Here is a 15,378-nt window from a genome sequence, read left to right as displayed (position 1 = left end):
GCGGACCGACAGTGGAAACGCAACTTGATTTTGGCCTCGGTGCCTAAGGTGTGTGGCCGGCACGCTGTTAGCCCTGGCTCGCACTGGCCAGACAGTGGAAAAGCAGCTAATGACTAAAGAATAGAGTGCATTAGTGCCCCTCCATTTTTTTTTTCAGCAGGGTTGATTCCCGAACAATTTCTTCCATTCATTTTCTCCAATAGGGATTAAAAAAGTTTTTTTTAAATCATTAAAGCGTTATAAGCCATGAACCAAGCCAACCAGCAACAAGGTGAATCATAGCATTATAAAGTTTGATTTGAAGCAAAAAAGTACTTGAAAATCAGACAAAATACAAAGGTACAAGACTGTGAAGTGAGGGAAAGAACTACAATCCCATGAAGCATTGCAATAGGCATAATTAAAAACAATGGAGAAATATAAATCTACTCATTTAAAAATGTTTCACTATAAATATACATCAATCAGGCATAACATTATGAGCACCTTCGTAATATTGTGTTGGTGTCATGATCACTAGTGGGAGTGCCCTAGAGGGCACTCCAACCCGGACTCTTGTTTTCACTCTTGAACTTCATTTCCCATAACACACTTCCCGGACTCATTATCCCGTTTCATTGCACCCAGCTGTTTTGTGTTTGTTCATTATTGTCTGTCTATTTATACCTGGTTTGTTTCTGCTTTTGTTATGGTGTTTTCATGTATGGTTTCTCTGTTTTGGTTTTCCTTGTGTTTTTCTTATTTTTGTATGGACTGTTTCTGTGTATTTTGACCCTTGCCTGTTTGGATTACGTTTCTGGATTACCCCATTAAATCTGCACATGGATCTTACCTTCTCGTCTCTGTGCCATACGTGACAGGTGGTCTCCCTTTTGCTAGACCCCTGAAGGTGTGCTCTGGTATCTGACACCAAGATGTTAGCAGCAGATCCTTTCAGTCCTGTAAATTGTGAGGTGGATCCTTCATGGATCTGACTGTTTTGCTCGATTGGATTTTGATCGGGGGAATTTTTAAGCCTAGTCAACACCTCCAACTCGTTGTTGTGCTCCTCAATCCATTCCTGACAACTACATGGATGGCAAGGTTCCCAGCAGAACATTGCCCAAAGCATCACACTGCCTCCACCGGCTTGCCTTCTTTCCATAGTGCCTCCTGGTGCCATGTGTTCCCCAGCACACACACCCGTCCATCCATGTGATGTAGAAGAAAATGTGATTAATCAGATCAGGCCACCTTCTTCCATTGCTCCATGGTCCAGTTCTGATGCTCATCTGCCCACTGTTGGCTCTTTCGGCGGTGGACAGGGGTCAGCATGGGCACCCTGACTGGTCTGCAGCTCCATACGCAACAAACTGTGATGCACTGTGTATTCTGACACCTTTCTATCAGAACAAGCATTAACTTCTTGAGCAATCTGAGCTACAGTAGCTCGTCTGTTGGATCGGACCAGATGCTCCCAGTCGTCTAGCCATCACAATTTGGCCCTTGTCCAATGGGCGGAGTTAAAGAGATCTTTTGGTGCGTATATCTTTGATTGGACCCTTACTTTCTCATGTTGTGAATAAAAGATAGTGAACGAGGGCATGTGGGGCCAACTTTGCAATGACATTCACTCTTGAACTTTTGAATTGATGAAGTTGTATTACAACAACATGAGTCATAATCAAGTGGTCAGACAATTTTATCTAAAGCAACTTACTCAAAGCCATAATGGTCATGACTCATGCTTGCTTCTTGTGACTGTAGATCCAACAACCCTCCATTTAAAGCCCTGAGCTTCAGCAACAAGTGTTTTTCTTGACACAAACTGAATGACATAAAGCGTTTCATAAGATATTTCTGCTCATGCAAAACTATTCACACTTATCAGAAAAGCCTTTTTTCTTCACATTTTTATTACTATTCCTCAACACTGCATTTTTACTTATTAATTAACTAATGCGAAAGCAATAAGTGGTGTTTGTGGAATGTGTTTGGATAATGAAAAACATACTATAATCTCAAAATTTAATCATAAGGTCAATTTATTTTTCCATAAAACTGACTGGGCCGTCATCTCGGCATTGAGACAAATTTGTTTTCTAGATCTTTTTGCATGTGATATGTACAACCCCACTGCCAAAAACGGGCCCGCTGATGACTCAAATACAGCAAACAGATCTTTTTTAGCATTTTTTTTTTTTTGTCTCAAACTACACACCATTATTGAAATAAAAGAACAGACCAATTTGAACATACAAACCTTTGATATACATGTTATCTAATATGTGATTGCTTTACAATATGCAATACACTTAAGAAGGCAGTGCAAAATAATAAAAATATTCATTTCGGTTTGAGAGAAATGAATGTGTAACCTGAACTCTTCTGCACTACCAAAGCTTAGTGTTTGTGTCTTTCACCACTATGGTGTGGCTGTGTACAGGCAGCGCCTGACTATATATAAGCTTCACACATTGGTTGATTTGTCATGTCTGTTTTTAAGTGCTTCTTGTTTTTTAGGTTGGTTGAATTTTTTAAAAATATGAGCCCAACAACTTCTATTTATTAATGAATTTGTTTATTTACATCTGAATAGAACTTGTATTTTGTTACATTTAATGTAACAATACAATAAAGACTAATAATTTGAAAGCATTTTTATTTATATTTCAAAATGATTACACTTTTGCTTTGATGGTCCACTTTAGACATTCTACTAACTATAAGTAGCTACATGTCAACTAGCGGTCATTAGAGTATTAGTAGACTGTTAGGTTAGGGTTCAGGTTAGTTGACATCATGTGATTTTCCACACTTTGGTTCTCCTTGCTTTTTGTCATTTTTTCTTTAAGGTATTCATTTCTGTTGTCCTCTGTCTGCTCGTATTTTCTTAAAGGGATAGTTATTTTAAAAAATATCCTGGCTCTTCCCAGCTTTGTAATTGGATTGAATGGCCCCCGAGTTTTTGAAGTTCCAAAAAGCGCATCCATCCTTCACAAAAGTACTCCATACGACTCCAGGGGGTTTATAAATGCCTTCTGAAGTGAAGCGACGCATTATTTTATTTTATTTTTTTAGAAAAATATCCATATTTAAAACTTTAAAAAATATAATCACTGGTACAGAAGAGAATTAGGGCCAAGCAATAAAAAAAAAATAAAACCATCTTGAGATTAAAGTTGTTAAATTTCGAGAAAAAAATTGTTAAATTTTGAGAAAAAAGTCTAGATAAATGTTGAGAATAAAGTCATTAAATTATGAGAAAAAAGTTGTTAAATTACAAATTTGTTTTCATAATTTAATGAATTTTTTCTCGTAATTAATGACTTTATTCTCAACATTTATCTCGACTTTTTTCTCAAAATTTAACATTTTTCTCATAATTTAACGAATTTGTTCTCGTAATTTAACGACTTTTTCTCATAATTTAATGACTTTATTCTCAATATTTTATCTCAACTTTTTTCTCAAAATTTAACAACTTTTATCTCGAGATGGTTTTATTTTTTTATTATTGCTTGGCCCTAATCCTCTTCCGTACACTGGTTTCTGGCAGCGGCCGTATGTGAGTCTAGTAAGAGTGAGCTCTGTCCCAACGCATGAAGTACTGACAAACGTAGAAGCGCAGAGGATAGAGCAAAACAAAACACTGGTCATGGATTAGAAATTTAAAACAAAACATTTAAAGAGAAATGTTGGTGGATTTCGATATAAGAGAAGAGGAGCTTGAGTTTGTTGGCCATCCATATTTGTTTGAACCGCGAAAGGCGTCTCAGCTTACGATACTCCTACATCCTACATCATGGGCCGGGTCAGAGCTCACTCTTCCACTGGAACTTGTTTGGCCATTACTGTATATTAACCACTGGCTTGAGGGTGTTTAAATTATGGGATCATTTTCAATCTTGGGTGAACAATCCCTTTAACACAATGTCAAATCTCTTCTTTTCATCCTCCTCATTAAAGGTGAATGATTTAAATATGTGTTTGGTTTCATTTCCTATTGCATAGATTAACAAACTGATCTGGGCTGTGTTTCTCAAAAGCGTTGTAAGCCTAAGTTGATTGTAAAGACCATTGATGGCAATTGTTCTACGATCAAATTAAGCTTACAATATTTTGGGAAACGCAGCTCTGGACATCGCCGTCTTTTTTGTTTTATTGCCAGTTTTATTGCCATCTGAAAGCGCTGAAAACATTGCTTCCAGTCAGCCCACTCATTTGGATGATCAAATGGAAAACACTTGAATTCAGTCATCCTTTCGCGGCAGTGATGTGCTCGTCAAGCGCTTCTGACACCATGTAATGACTTCTAATGAACACACTTGTCAGAACTTCAACGGGAACCGTGAACACACACACACAGAATCCAGCATGATCCACTAACATGATCACAACATAATCAAGTTCTCTTAAAGGCATACACCCATTTCGCTAGAAAAATAATTTCTCTGGTTATCAAGACATCACACATGCAACAATGTTCACACGTGATCCCTGCTGGGCAAAGAAGGTTATGCAAAGATAAAATGGCATATATTACATTACAAATCAATACATCACTTTGACATAGTTTTTACCTGGAATTTTTACAGTAACCGGTTTCTCAGGTAATTTTTGTACCGATCCTTCTGTACTTCCCCGATCTCAGTATGTTGCATCAGAGTTCTTCCCTTTTCTCTTCCTTTATAAGCTGACAGTGTAGCACTGTTGTCAGACTCTGTTCATTATTCCTTTTGTACACACGTGCAGACATGTCTCGACTAGATGTCACCGAAACCTTTCACAGCATCACGTTTCCTGGGCACCTGCATACCCAAGACTCCCTGAATTATGCGACCAACTTTAAGTTCCAGGACACAGATACCGTAATTGTCACTTATCCGAAATCAGGTAATATGCGTCATCTTTAGTTTCTCTTTTAATTGGGTAGTGTAATTTAATTGTGTGCAGTAAGCTTTTTTTCAAAGATTATTATTCATGGTTTTTCCTTGGCTCATAGGAACCACATGGATGCAGGAAATCATCACTTTGGTTTTGAGTAAAGGAGACCCAACTATAGCCCAAACTCAGCCCAACTGGGCCCGTGCCCCATGGCTTGAGCAGTACTACTGCCCTGACGTTCTAAATGCCTCTAAAGGGCCTCGCATTATTACTACACATCTGCCTTATCGCCTGCTGGCTCCGGCCCTCAAACAGTCCAAAGCAAAGGTGAGTAGATGGGCAAGCCGCAAATTGTTATATTTGGATGGGATTAGTTTTCCCAGAAGATGTTAGAGAGATTTGTGTTTCACATGTGTACTTTGTGATTTTAATCCCATCTCAATCTGCCATGTCTGTGTTTTTTCCTCACACAACCTCAGTAAAAAAATCCAGAGGAAATTACCTACTGTTTTCTTTGGCAAACTCAATGATCCTCTGGGAAAACTAACGCTTCTCCTTTTGTGTGTGTTTTTTGACCCACCTGAGCTACTGTTTGAACACCAATCTTCTGCATGCTTTCATTGCATTTCAATAAGCAATAACAATAACAATAAATAACTTGTAAAAATAATAACAGACAGTATAAATTAAGCAGTATAGTGCAACCACAATGTATTGCCACATAAAATGAGCTAGTACAGATATACTTTAGACAACATCAATATTGCACATATATTCATGTGGATGAATATATACAGTGGCATGAAAAAGTATGTGAACCACTTGCAGAATCTGTGAAAATAAGAATTATTTTAATAAAATAAGAGGCATAATAATAAAAATGCATGTTATTTTTTGTTTAGTACTGTCCTGAGTAAGATATTTTACATAAAAGATGTTTGCATTTAGTTCAGACATCCAAGAAAAATCCTCCAGATCCTGCAGATTCATCAGTTTTCAAGGATTTTTTGTATATTTGAACCCTTTCCAGCAGTGACTGTAGGATTTTGAGATCTGTGTTTTCACACTGAGGACAATTGAGGGACTCAAACACAACTATTAAAAAAGGTTCAAACATTCACTGATGCTCCAGAAGGAAACACGATGCATTAAGAGCTGGGGGGTGAAAACTTTGAAACAGGATGAAGATGTAACAATTTTTCTTATTATATTTAAATATCATTGTTTTTCATTTAGTACTGCCCTTCGGAACCAACAGAAGATTTCACCCCCGACTCTTAATTTATCATATTTCCTTCTGGAGCATCAGTGAATGTTTGAACCTTTTTTAATAGTTGAGTTTGAGTCCCTCAGTTGTCCTCAGTGTGAAAAGATGGATCTCAAAATCAGGCACTGCTGGAAAGGGTTCAAATATGCAAAAATGCTGGAAAACTGATGAATCTGCAGGATCTGGAGGATTTTTCTGAAGAACAGAGCTCAGTTTAACTGCTCAGGACAAACAAGCGACTCATGAACAACCATCACAAAACATAAAAACAGTCGTGGATCATCAGGTAACACAGTATTGAGAATCAATGCTTCACAAACTTATGAATGGTTTTATTTTTAATAAATTCAGCTATTGTTTTGTCTTGTGAACTAAATGCAAACATCTTTTATGTAAAATATCTTACTCAGGACAGTACTAAACAAAAAATAAAATGCATTTTTTTATTATCCCTCTTATTTTATTAAAATAATTCTCATTTTCATAGATTCTGCAAGTGGTTCACATACTTTTTCATGCAACTGTATAATATTTGGATGTTAGTACAGTATATGGTATGGTAGTATATGGATGTTATCTGATGAAATAATTAAATATAGCTGTGAACAGCAGTTATCGGGGTTCAAGCACTTTAAGGCCTTTAAGCACATGTGTAAAAAAGGTATTAATATACAAATCTTTACGCATGTGAAAAACATGAAGGCGCCCCCTGGCGGCTGATTTGTTTTAAATTTCTCACAGGCCTCTAAGCAAATTTCATTCCGATCGGCCTCCTTAACCTTGTCTAATAAGTGCTCAAACTTCATTGGCCAATGGCGGCCATGTTTTCTGAGATACGCCAATGTCCTCATAGACTTTTACGGCACCTTGGACAAAGACACTACATACCAATTTTCAAGTCATTCGGACTAAATGGTTAAGTAGTTATAGCCATTTTCATGATTTTTTACTTGTTATAGTGCGACCAAGTGGCCAACCGCCACATTTTTTCCATGTGGCCAAAGATTGAGCCCATACACACATATTCCAAGTTTTGTGAAAATATCTAATTCCGTTCACAAGTTATAGCCATTTTAGTAAAAGTGGCTCCACCCATTTTGAACGTTTTATCTCAGTTTCTATAGTTCCCCTTGTTAGTTCCCGTGGTTATTGATTACCTGCATCTGTGCATTGTGTAACCCCTCCAGTTCTACTCGCCCCGCTCCGAGCGGGATTGTCGTTTAGAAAACTAGTCCCATCTGAATCACCTAAACTTTCTTTGTTGAATTTGCTTGCAAGTGACAAATGTTTGCCTTTCCTCAGGTTATATATGTGGCCAGAAATCTCAAAGATGTGGCCGTTTCATATTATCACTTCCACAATGTGGCCAAATTTCTGCCTGACCCAGGGACTTTCTCTGAGTTTCTGAATGCTTTCCTGGAGGGTTCAGGTTAGTTGATGTTTACAATATCAGTCAGTTATTACCACCACTTTGAGTTTTCACCAATTGTATGATATGCCATTTTTCTTTTCTACAACCTATTATTATCAATATTCATGGTGCCTTTTATTCACCAGTGCATTATGGCTCTTGGTTTGATCATATCAAGGGATGGACCAGTCACTCAAATGATATTCAGAACTTTCTTTATGTCACATATGAGGAAATGTGGCAGGTAAGATCATTAATTTGGTGACCACATATAAGACTACAGATACTTAAAGAAGCAGTTTCACTTTGCAACATTTCAATTTTATCAGAACCTTCATGGGGCTCTTCAGAAAGTGAGTCGTTTCCTGCAGTTCCCTTTAACTGATGATGAGCTGATCCTTGCTAAGAAGCACTGTAGTTTCAATAACATGAAGGAAAATGCCATGGTGAACTACACCCTCATCCCTCAGGAGATCATGGACCACAGCAAGGGAAAGTTCATGAGGAAAGGTATGTGAATTACATTATATAATCATTTCATGAGAGAATAGCTTGAATTTAATATTTTAACACAAGCATGATGAAATGTATCTTTCAGTTGGAAAAACAAGTAAACATTGTCTACGTTTACATGGACCCTAATATTGTGATTGTAATTGGACTAGTAGCACAGTTGGAATAAAAAAGTCACATGTAACCACGTCAGTCGGAATGAATTAGCCAAATCCGATTCAAATTTCATTTTATGTATTGTAAGGGTTTAAACATTTTCTATTCTGATCGAGAGGACATGTAAACAATTGACTGGATTGAAAAACGAAACTGGAAAGTACTGCAATGATGAAGAAATTGCGTAATGACGGATGGCGCGTGGAGCGAGCTGTTGTTGTTGTTGAATAAAGCGTCATAAATGACTTTCGTTTCATTCTAGAATTCCTCTTCCACTCATCGCCTGTGAAGTGTAGCAGGACAACGTCCCTCCAGTCATTGTTTCCGGCACAGGAATGGGCGTTGCACGGCAGTTCATGTGCTCGTCGTCTCCTGAATAGATAAATATTAAGGGTCAGATTTGCTAACCTCTTGCACCAGTGCAAACCCTCTTTTGCTTTTAAAAATCTAATGTCAGGATTTACTAAGGACATGCAGTGAAAAATTAGCGTTGAAAAGGCATGGACAGTTATTTTTGCGGCTGACCTTATTGCATATGCATGCAACATTTTCCCTTTCAGATGCAACATTTAAGGGATGATAGTAGAAATTTTACATTGCCAGAACATTCTCAGAATGTCCCCGCTGGTGTCAAGGACGTTGCCTAGTAACGTTCCCAGAACGTTCTGTTCTTTAAAGGTTTGAGAGACGTTATTTGGTGGACCTTCAGGGAACATTCAGGATGTTCTTGGAACGTTTAAGGAACCATATTTTATTTGGAAATTTTATGTCCTCAGAATGTTCTCAGAACGTCCCCGCTGGTGTCAATGATGTCGCCTGCTAACATTCCCAGAACGTTCTGAGATTGTCATGATGTGGAGTTATTTAAAGGATTGGGGGACTTTACTTGGCTGACCTTCACGGGACATTCAGAATGTTCTCAGAACGTTTAGGGAACCATATTTTATTTGGAAAATTTATGTTCCCAGAATGTTCTCAGAACTTGCCCCGCTGGTGTCAATGACGTCGCCTGCTAACGTTTAGCTAACACTTAGGGATCCATATTTTATTTGGAAATTTTACGTTCCCAGAACGTCCCCGCTGGTGTCAATGACGTCGCCTGCTAACGTTTAGCTAACACTTAGGGATCCATATTTTATTTGGAAATTTTACGTTCCCAGAACGTCCCCGCTGGTGTCAATGATGTCGCCTGCTAACATTCCCAGAACGTTCTGAGATTGTCATGATGTGGAGTCATTTAAAGGGTTGGGGGACATTATTTGGCGGACTTTCACGGGACATTCAGAATGTTCTCAGAACGTTTAGGGAACCATATTTTATTTGGAAAATTTATGTTCCCAGAATGTTTTCAGAACTTGCCCCGCTGGTGTCAATGACGTCGCCTGCTAACGTTTAGCTAACACTTAGTGAACCATATTTTATTTGGAAATTTTACGTTCCCAGAACGTCCCCGCTGGTGTCAATGACGTCGCCTGCTAACGTTTAGCTAACACTTAGGGATCCATATTTTATTTGGAAATTTTACGTTCCCAGAACGTCCCCGCTGGTGTCAATGACGTCGCCTGCTAACGTTTAGCTAACACTTAGGGATCCATATTTTATTTGGAAATTTTACGTTCCCAGAACGTCCCCGCTGGTGTCAATGATGTCGCCTGCTAACATTCCCAGAACGTTCTGAGATTGTCATGATGTGGAGTCATTTAAAGGGTTGGGGGACATTATTTGGCGGACTTTCACGGAACAATCAGGATGTTCTCTGAACGTTTAGGGGACCCTATTTTATCTGGAAATGTGATGTTCCCTGAACTATCTCAGAACTTGCCCCGTTGGTGTCAAGGACGTCACCTCGTAACGTTCCCAGAATGGTTCGAGACGGTCACAATGTGGAGTTCTTTTAAGGGTTGGACTATTTTTGGTGGACCTTCAGGGAACATGCAGGATGTTCTGGAAATGTTTAGGGGATCATTACTATAGGACGTTCTCTCTAAGTTTCTATACTACATTCCTGTAACGTTTACAGACTAACCTAGAATGTTATTTTTAGGTCCTATATAGGTCCTTCTGTCACGTTAACTGAATGTTTTCAGAACCTTTAATAACATTACAGGAACCTTTAGGGGACCAAACTAGAATGTTACTGCAGCACTTCTTTCACACTGGTCTGCAGAACCTTAATCAGGCATAAGCACTGTGTTTTTTTACACTTAAAGATAAAATACAAAGCAGGAAACTGTCATTCATTTACATTGTGGACAAAAACAGATTATAAATGAATATTCAATATGGATGCACACTGCTGTCCCAGCAACACAAGAACAACAGGCTGGTAATCCTTTAAAACAATGGAGATAATTAAATTCATATACATTTTGAACTCTTTCAATTGCATTTTAAATAGTTACATTGTAAATTAAAATATTTTAAATTATAAAGAATTAATAGTCTATATAATATCACAAACATACCAATACACTGTGGAAAAAGCTAAATCTAAAATCTATTTAGGTGCTGATCAAATCAGCGCAAAAGTTGTGCAGCGTTATCTAGCCTTAATAGCTAGATTTGCTAGTAGATGTTAATTGACCTTTAATTAACCTTCTTCATTCTTCTAATGCTCGTTATTTATAGAAAGGGGAAGTTCTTGTAAGCTGAAAAGTCTTCTTCTCCTTTGTCATCTTGAAAGCTCTGCATAAGGAACAGTGGCTTCCTTCTCTTTTTCTTTTTCTTCTTCTTCTTCTTCTTTTAGCTTTTAGGCGGATTGCAATCATGAGTTATCAAGTGCATAGAGGAACTTACTGAATAGGAGTATGTAGCATGGATTATGGTTTGATAAAACTACTTTACATAATATTAATATAAAACAAAACAAAACAATGACTTCTGGTGCTGCACATGATGTAAATAGGCTGCCTGAGGAAAAACATGGAAGCTTGTGACATCGACCAGATCGCTTTATTTGGCGTTCATGTAAACACTACGTTCAGATTCATCATTAATGAATTCATTCCAACTGAAACAAAAGGTGTCCATGTAATTGGTTTCTGTGTCAAACTTGTGATCTCCTTTTCATAATCATCTGAACACTACAATCCTTATATCCTATAGGTAAAGTCGGAGACTGGAAGAACATATTCACTGAGGAGCAGAGTTTTCTCGTTGATGACGTCTACTCTTCACAGATGGCAGATTCCTCTCTGAAGTTTTTATGGGAATGCCCTAGGGAGACTTAGGCCTCGAATAACCATTTATAATCCACCATCACCCAGATAAAGATCTGTTAAGATGTTGTATTTATCGTTATCAGCGTTTTATGCTTCAGCTCTCTTATTCAGATCTATCACTGCTAATATGCTTCATTTTACATTTGTTAATGTTCCTAATATTTCACACTGAAATGCCCTGGCGTGAATAAGCTGAAAAAAAAAAATAAGCTGATGTATTTTGTTTTTTGTTTTTTTCAGATTTTTTTTTTTTTAAAAAAGGTTTCAGCCAGAGACCTTACGAGAAATGTAGCAATATTTATGTAATTTATTACTATTCATTTTATATTTTTGTTTGATGCAATATAACTTACATTATAATTTTATGTGAACAAACCAGTCATGCATATCAGATGAGTGAAATTATGATCTATATTGTTTGACCTGTTAGAGATTTACAAAGCAAAATAACGAATTTAAAGGGTGATTTTGTGTACTAAAGCAATGCAAAGCTTTGAAACATAATGATTTTTCATTTTGCTTTACTATTATCATTAATGTGCAATGCTATTGTGAAGCAAAAACATCACAAAATATACATAAACCTACTGGACAACCTCTGCTCTTATGCTAAATGTGGTCATTTTGAACCTACTATCAAGTGAAATTACATTCCGATGGTGACAGTTTTGTGACGCTAAAAACAAAAACAGCAGAAGAACTTGTTGAGCTCATTAGATGTTCATTTGAGAGTGAGGCCCATCTAAAAGGCCAAATGCTCTTTAATGAAGAGAGTGAAGTGTTTAGAAACCGAGTTTCTGCACCTGTGCTGCACTTGAAGCGATGGATGGCACTTGAAATTTGCATTTGGAAGGAAGAAGCAACATTTCAGACTCTAGCTGAGTCTGCCAATCTCACATGTAAAAGACATCATGTTACGCTCTTTACAGCCGTGGCCAAAACTTTTGGCAGATTTTTAAAGTTTAAAGTTTTAAAGCCCTCACTGTCTGTTATTATATACATAGACATGCTTAGTAACTGTGACTTGTGACCTTGTAAATGTATAGTTTAAGGTAAAATGGAAAATTAAGTAAAATGCATTAAATGCAGGGTGCTGGAGTTATTGATGCACTTTTTCTTTCTTAGCACCATCACTAAACAAAGACACGTCCAAAAGGCTTCAATTTAACGTCCACCGAGGAGCCAGATTACAGTTTTTATGACGTCTTTTTATGACGTTTCCTACTTGAATCAAAACAAAAATAAAGTTTGTTTTTTGTGTATTATTTTATGTATTATATGTTTAATTTGTCAATACTCTCTGCCCCTCGTACCAAGTCAGTTGTTCTTTTAATTGTTAAATTCAGCTTTCAGAAGGCCTATATGTTGATGGATTGAATGTTAATTGTTGTTACCTGAAAAGGCGCCTTTTACCCCATTTTACCCTATATATATACATATATATATGGGGTAAAAGGTGCCCCTGCTGTCGGGGCAAAAGGCACAGTAATTAAAAAATGATAATGAATATCTGGCTGACTTTTCCATTTCTTGACATAACATGGTTAGATTCAGATGGCAAATATCATATATCAAATTGGGTATCCATCTTAGAGATAATACCCATATTTAATTGAATTTAAAAAAAAAATATATTATATTATCATTTCATAATAAAATATCATTTATTGTTACTACTGTAAATCTATATTAAATATTATGGGATCCCCTTCAATGCTTTCAGAATCTTTACTTTTTAAAGTAATTTTGTTTCTGAATTTTTTAAAATATTTTTTATATTAACATAGGCCTATTTTAATGACAGTGTATTTATTGAACTCAAATTAATTATTTTATTCATCAAATATAAATAGAAAATAGACATTAAAGACATTATTAAAACATATTATTTTCATTAAAGTATTTGTATGAATACTGTGTGCCTTTTACACCATGCTGGGGGGTAAAACCTCATACATTTATAAGATTTTATACAAAATTAACCACTTTTATGATTTATTTTCACACAAAATCTGTTGCTCCATAAATGTTCATTACAAACATATATATTTTCCCTGCAATCATACCTTTGAGAATAGTGAAAAGCGATTTTTTTCTTAAGGTGTGCCTTTAGCCCCGTTGTATATATCTTTTTCGTTTTTTGCAATTGCTTGCGCCATCACGTTTACGTCATGCGTCATCACGCAAAAAATGTAACGTTTAAATTGATCAAAAGCTTTGTAAATCACACACTGATGTTACGCTTTCTGTATGTCTTAGTGGAAAATTATATTAAAAAGTGATTCAAAAGAACATTTTGGCCAGGATGTAGTTTGGTACTGTCATTATTTTTTATTTATACTGTATATACAAAAAATAAATAAATAAATAAATAAATAAACACCTAAATAAAATTTCTCACAAAAATACATCTGATATTTACATCTTTTGACTCAGGACACAGGACTACTTGTCATTTTCATTTGTATAAAAAATGTCTTATGTCGATTTCCTGAACCTGTTTTGCACGTCTTGAAGATGTCCAAGAAAACTCCTAGTCAGAAGTATTGAACTGCATATTTACGTCCAAGAGGGTCCCAAGTCAGACGTTGAGATATTGAACCTGTATTGCACATCCAGCAGACGTACAAAAGTGGGTCTGAACTTATGGACGTTATTAAAAAGACATGATCTGAACGTCTCCCTGACGTTGTGTGTTCTGTGTTTCTGTGTAAGCCCCCCCTTATCTCACCCCAAGAAAAAAATACTAGAGCCATCATTGGATCCGTGCTTTTTCCCAGCATGATGGAGCTAGAGATATACTGAAGTGGCTCAGACATCATTGGATACATGGCCAGTCAACTCCCCGAAACGTAATCCCATAGAGTAGTCAAGGATCAGTAAGCAAAAGTCCACAAACTTTGATCACATATTGTTAACATTCCTGCTTGGACCACTTAATGAACAGGTGGAACAAAGTGTAGTGTAAAACATTTCAATATTCAATTGAGGGTGACCTCTGGTGGTGGGGATGTGGCATAACAAGCTCAGATGCTACATGGAGTAAAACAATGTTGGTAATCGACTTCCATAGTAGGGAAAAAAATACTATGGAAGACACTGGCGTCAACTGTCTGGTTACCAACATGCTTTCAAATATTTTCTTTTGTGTTCAGAAAGAAGCTCATACAGGGCTGCGTTTCTCAAAAGCATCGTACGTCTAAGTTGATCATAGAGACCATCAGTGGCAATTTGTTTTAAGATAAACTTAGGCTTACAATGCTTTTGAGAAATGCAGTCCAGGTTTGGAAGAACTTGAGAGTGAGTCAATGATGACAAAATTTTCATTTTTGGGTGAACTATCCCTTTAAGGGACTATTGGATTTACCCCTGTAGAGTTGCTTCAGGAATCTCAGAAAGGAGTCAACTCATCACCAGCTCCCCTTCATTTTTATTATTTATTGAGATTTTCATAGTTGCATTAGATTTAAATGTCTACATTTAAATGTTTGGGCAACGATTTAGGAATACAACAGTGCAATTTTCAAACCGTGTGATGGAAGCTACCTTATGTAGGCTATTGCTTGGATATAGTCTATTGTTTTTTTAAACATGATCATTGGTATGCTGCAAGCAATGCTCCTTAGAGAAAACTCTTTTTTTTTCCTCAAAGAAGATGCTGTTCAGAATCTGAGTCAAAATCTGTTGACTCAAATTAATTAGGATGCCTGGTGGTAAACAGAAGAACTTGACTCAAGGTTAACCTAGCTGTGGCTTGTCAGTATTTGACTCCCTGATGAAAGATGAGAGCAAGGCAGATTGGGAAGCATTTGGGATTTTCAGGAAATGTATCAGTTAATTTACTCTGCACGCTCCTTGGGTCTCAGAACGATATGCACAAGATATGTGCTTATATAACCTTGACAGCTTTGCTCTTGATGTGTTCTTTACAGTAAGTAAAGTCT

General features: G+C 36.9%; 1 protein-coding gene across 1 annotated transcript; it reads left to right on the top strand.

The window, feature by feature from the left end:
* Positions 1 to 4,437: 4,437 nt before the first annotated feature.
* Positions 4,438 to 12,832, top strand: sult5a1 (sulfotransferase family 5A, member 1). The gene is made up of 6 exons (XM_067401513.1): positions 4,438 to 4,875; positions 4,985 to 5,193; positions 7,436 to 7,562; positions 7,691 to 7,788; positions 7,874 to 8,054; positions 11,319 to 12,832. The coding sequence occupies exons 1-6, from the start codon at positions 4,737 to 4,739 to the stop codon at positions 11,441 to 11,443; spliced, it is 879 nt and encodes a 292-aa protein (XP_067257614.1). The 5' UTR covers positions 4,438 to 4,736; the 3' UTR covers positions 11,444 to 12,832.
* Positions 12,833 to 15,378: the final 2,546 nt, after the last annotated feature.

Source organism: Chanodichthys erythropterus, chromosome 11, assembly GCF_024489055.1.
Source record: "Chanodichthys erythropterus isolate Z2021 chromosome 11, ASM2448905v1, whole genome shotgun sequence".
Taxonomy (NCBI): Eukaryota; Metazoa; Chordata; class Actinopteri; order Cypriniformes; family Xenocyprididae; genus Chanodichthys; species Chanodichthys erythropterus.
The sequence above is the reverse complement of the archived record's forward strand: the minus strand, read 5'-3'. Positions and strand labels throughout refer to the sequence as shown.